Raw genomic sequence first — 5,114 nt, 5'->3', positions numbered from 1 at the left:
TTATTATTTATTATTATTAACATGGGGGGTGTTGCTTTGGGTTTTTTTGGTTTGTATTGGGTTTGTTTTGTGTGGGTTTTAAAAAAAAATTTTTTATGTTTTGTTTTTTGTTCTATTTGCTTTTGTCTTGTAATTTCTATTGTTGATTGTTTTTGTTATTATTGTTTGTTCCAGAGAGACAGCAGACCGTGTTGTGAGCGGGAAGGGCAAGTTTGAGGAGATCATGGCCTGTGCCAATGAGATCGCGGCCAGCACGGCCCAGCTGGTCGTCTCCTCCAAGGTCAAGGCCGAGCGAGGTAGCCAGAGACTGTCCGAGTTGTCGGCAGCGTCCAAGACAGTCAACCGGGCGACGGGAAATGTGGTGGCATCTGCCAAGTCGGCCGCCGAGATTGTGGAGGATCAGAGTGAGTTGAAAATGATTGTTTTTGTTATTATTGTGGAGGATCAGAGTGAGTTGAAAATGATTGTTTTTGTTATTATTGTGGAGGATTAGAGTGAGTTGAAAATGATTGTTTTTGTTATTATTGTGGAGGATCAGAGTGAGTTGAAAGTGATTTTTCTCTCCTACTTTTACTGTCTAAAACTTTGTTCTCACCTCTAATGCAGTTGCGAATGCCGTAAAACTTTTACCAATTGGAACTTTTCTGTCCTCTTGTACCACAAGGTGTTGAGGGGAGATGTATTTGTCAGGTGTCAGCCATGTTTGTTGCTTTTTTTATCGTTATATTAAATGCTGAAAGAGTTATAAGCTTAAGAATAATCAAAATCAAAATCTCTCTTTCTCTCTCTCTCTCTCTCTCTCTCTCTCTCTCTCTCTCTCTCTCTCTCTCTATTTCTTTCTCTATTTCTCTCTCTCTCTCTATTTCTCTCTCTCTCTCTCTCTCTTTCTCTCACTTTCTCTCTCTCTCTCTCTCTCTCTCTCTTTCTTTTTCTATTTCTCTCTCTCCCTCTCTTTCTCCCCCCCTCCCTCTCTCCCTCCCTCCCTCTCTCTCTCCCTCTATCCCTCTGTCTCTCTGTCTCTCTCTCTCTGTCTCTCTCTCTCTCTCTCTCTCTCTCTCTCTCTCTCTCTCTCGCGTGTCCACATGCACACATAAACACACGCACACACCCAAACAAACAGAGTAATCAATGTATATTTATCTGTTTCCCCCTACCCCCCCCCCCTTCCTCCCCTTCCAGACTTGATGGACTTCTCACAGCTCACTCTGCACCAGACCAAGAAACTGGAGATGCAGGCACAGGTGAGTGTGGGTGGGTGGCGGGTGCTCTGGTGTGGTTTGCTCCTTCTTTTCTTTCAAACATATATCTTCCTTATCTCTCCTCCTTTTTTTGTGTGTTTGTTACTCTCTTGTAACACTTCTAATCTTTCTTATTTATGGGAGGTAAGATGTTGAAATGAGACTCTCGTCAAAATAATGAAATCGAAGAAATCAGCATTTTTCTGCTGGTTTGGCATCTTAATCGATTTTGTATATTTTTTAGGTGAACACTGTAATGGCAGTAGCAAAGCGTTCTAGGTAGGGTATGCCGAAAATCTTGGATTAGAGGGGGAAAAAAATGGAAAAATTTCCCCTTGCAATGGACGCGCAAAAGCAGGGTAGGCAGCCAGAGCTAGGACAGCGATTTTTCTTGCAGAAGTGTCCGTGTTGAAGATGGGACGACCACTCGCAGTCAATCGCAAATATCCCGACTTCTATTCAAGATAGATGGCTATTTATTTCATGGAAAGCAAGACAATTGAACAGGCTTTATGGTGATACCATTAACTCCACCTACCCATTTTAAACACATGTATTGCGAAATTCGTATTTAGGTGTCCCATTGATTTCGCTATGTGTTTTCTAGGATAAATATTTCTTTATGTATTTCTTTACAAATTTGTAGATTGATTTCTTTGTATGTTTCTGTAAATATTTCTCCGTATATTTTTCAGATCCGTGTGATGGAGTTGGACACATTACTGGAGAGAGAGAGAAAGAAATTGGGAGAGTTGAGGAAACAGCATTATACGTTGGCAGGGGAGGCTGAGGGATGGGAGGTGAATGAGGTAAGAGGCTTATACTTTTATGTGTGTGTGTGTGTGTGTGTGCGTGAGAGAGAGACACAGAGTGAGAGGGGAGAGCGCTCCACAAACTGGTTGGAGTGTCCGAGAAATGGGATAAGATACTGAAATGTTCGTGTGCCCTATCTGTATGTCTAAATATTGACATAAAATTTTCGGGATGGAGGGGGTGTCTTGCATTTTTGTTTTGAGAATTTATTGAATTTAATGTCAGAAAATTGTACCTCTCCTTGCAAAGTGCACGATTGTTTGAAAATTAAATGATCTTGAGAATGGATGTTGACGTTTTGCAGAAAAAACATTTTAAAACTGCTCTGCAGTTGCCACAAAGTTTCAAACCTGAAATGTCACAGAAAAGTTACTGATTGTATTTTATTGGGGATTTTTTTGTGTTTGTTCAATTTGACACGTTTGGGAAATTTGAACATCATAGAGCTTAGTTGTCTTCACTCACCTGCTGTGTAAAATGACAATGGAGACTGTCGTTGATTTCTTCACCAGGGCATTTATAGAAGTGATGATTGTGTGTGTACACAGTTGTGTTTGCACCATTTTAAACATTTTTGCTACTTACCACAGATGATTTTTTTTTTTTGGGGGGGGGTGTTGTCTGCACTATTTGTTAGGTCAAGTCTTTCTCTCGAGTGTTTTCTAGGGCAGGGGGTGAGCCTTATGTCTAGATATGGGGGGTGGGTGAGTGTAGGTATATATGTAAATGTTTGTGGGGAGGGAGGGTTAGGTATATATGCGATTGTTTCAGTATATATATATATATGTGTATACATGTGTTTGTGTACTATGTCAGTGTTTTCAAACGTCATCATCATGTCATGTCATGTCGTGTGCCTGCCTATGTTACCTACTAGGACGGGGAACTTATCGACGACAGCGCCACCACGGAGGCAGACACTTCCGATGAAGTGAGTCCTTGAGTCTTTGAGTATTTGAGTCTTTGCATACGCAAACAAAACTTTGCATCCTATAACCGGCCCTGAACCTACGTCGCTGACTCTGCATCTTGTCTACTGCTGCTGCTGCGTTGTTATCAATTTTTCGTTGCTCAGTTCTGTCTTTTTTAGTTGTTTTACTTTTTAAAGTTTCTGTTTTGGGCCATTTCATGAAAAATGAAACCTCAGTGACACACGTAACGCTGGAATTATGACCTGCTTTACCAAATTCTAGACTTTGATACAAACGGTTGGCTAGGGGCCTTTGGGGGGTGAGGGGGTTGTTAAAGGAATGTTGCCTTTGCAAAAAAAGTAAAATTTTTTAAAAAAAGAATGGTTCTATCATGGTTATTCATCAAGTCATCATCCTCCATGTTACATTTGTGGGTGGTTGGTGGGTGCTCTGGACATCTAGCGTCCTGATCTCTGCTTCTTTTTGTGTTTGTTACTCTCTAATGACACCTCTAATCCCCCCGGCCCCCGGCATGTGCTTTTTCTTTCCTGATCCTTGCTATCGTCATTTTCGTCTACTTCTTTTGTATGTTTGTCACACTCTTGTGACCCGCTATTTCCAGGGTGCCTTGATAGTCGAAGCAGACTTTGTGCTGTTGAAGCTATCGAGGTGAGCAGAGTAAGCCCGATTCCCTGTAAGGACTTCTCTGTTGACATCCACTCCTTGGCGCTCATATGACCTTATGCAGTTGCAAGCGCCGTAAACCCTCTCCTAAAACTAACTGTAATCTTTGGCTCTTATATGACCTAATTGTGTTGCAAGTGCCGTAACACTCTTAGTAATACACGTTTTAAAATCTTACGTTTGTCACTGCAGTTTCATTTTTCACGTAGTGGTCCTTGTTTCTGTTTTAACATCATAACCACTGCTGTTACCATTTTTTTACTAGTTCTTGTCACTTTTTTCTATTTTATTCTTGTTGTGGCACGTGAGGCTTGAGTATGTTGTGCTGCTGTTAGTTTGTTGAGTATGTTGTTATGTTGCGTTGTTTGATTGTTGAGTACGATGTTATCTTATGTTGTTTGTTTGTTAAGTATGATGTGTTGTTGTTTGTTTGTGGACACATCTAGGAGCTGTTTCTTGTTGTTCTGCTCATGTCTGAAGTTCAAGTCACTAGGTGTGAATGTGGGTGAAAGGAGGCTCATCCACATATCATGTTTTTCCCCTTTGTGTGTGTACAAATGTGTAGCCTACTGCATGTAGTGTGTGCTGTGAGTATTAGTGATGTTTTTAATGCGTTCAGCTCTTTAAAAAAAAAACTTTGTGGGTGGTTGGCGGCTGCTCTGGTGTGGTTAGCTCCTTTTTGCCTATCAAACATCTATTATCTTTATCTCCCCTCCTTCTTTTTTGTGTTTGTTACTCCCTTGTAACACCTCTAATCTTCAGCACTTATATGACTTTATTTTGTTACAAGTGCCATAAAAGTCTTACCAAAAAAAAAAAAATTGTGTGTACAGGCATATACATGTGTGTGTTGTGTGAATCATGAATATTTTTTTGTTTTTGGTTCATTTTTTTTTTCCTTCGTGTATGTAAAAGCGCGTACATGTGTGCATCATGAATGTTTTTAATCTGTTTGGTTCCCTTTTTTTTTTAACTTTGTAGTGGAGTGTGCTGTGTGTATATGGTTTGAATGCGTGCATATGCATGATGTCTGGTGTATGAAGAATGAGTGTGTATAATGACCCCTGCATGACTGTTGTCTTTCGAAAAATTGTCTGTGACTTTGTCTCTAGAGTAGTGAAACCTGTTGTCTTATGTGTTTTGTCTATAGCTGGGTACCCATTCCCACCTGGGTGAGGTGAGGAAAATTCATGTAAAGTGCCTTTCTCAAGGACACAACACTGGGCCCTTGACAGGGTTCAAACCAACAACTTTTTCATTGCGAATCCAACAGCCTAACCATTAGACCACCCACGCCACAACTGATCAACATGGTGTTTCTTTGAATCTGTATAACTCCAAGCTAAAGACAGTATGCCTTGTGGGTGGTTGGCAGGTGTTCTGGGTTTTTTTGCTCCTTTTTTCCTATGAAACATTATCTCCTTATCTCCCCTTCTTCCTTTTTATGTTTGTTACTCTCTTGTAACAC

The 5,114-nt window shown here is 40.7% G+C and overlaps 1 protein-coding gene across 1 annotated transcript in view; it reads left to right on the top strand.

Moving 5' to 3' along the window:
* The window catches only part of LOC101858070 (huntingtin-interacting protein 1), a gene marked incomplete in the record, with an annotated part of 68,606 nt that overhangs the window by 59,695 nt on the left and 3,797 nt on the right, over positions 1-5,114 (top strand). The window contains 4 exon segments of the mRNA XM_013089008.2: positions 175-404; positions 1,180-1,241; positions 1,934-2,047; positions 2,929-2,982. Coding sequence (XP_012944462.1) covers positions 175-404; positions 1,180-1,241; positions 1,934-2,047; positions 2,929-2,982 — 460 coding nt within the window.

This window comes from Aplysia californica, unplaced genomic scaffold (genome assembly GCF_000002075.1).
Source record: "Aplysia californica isolate F4 #8 unplaced genomic scaffold, AplCal3.0 scaffold00856, whole genome shotgun sequence".
Classification (NCBI taxonomy): domain Eukaryota; kingdom Metazoa; phylum Mollusca; class Gastropoda; order Aplysiida; family Aplysiidae; genus Aplysia; species Aplysia californica.
This window is presented reverse-complemented; position numbering and strand designations above follow the sequence as displayed.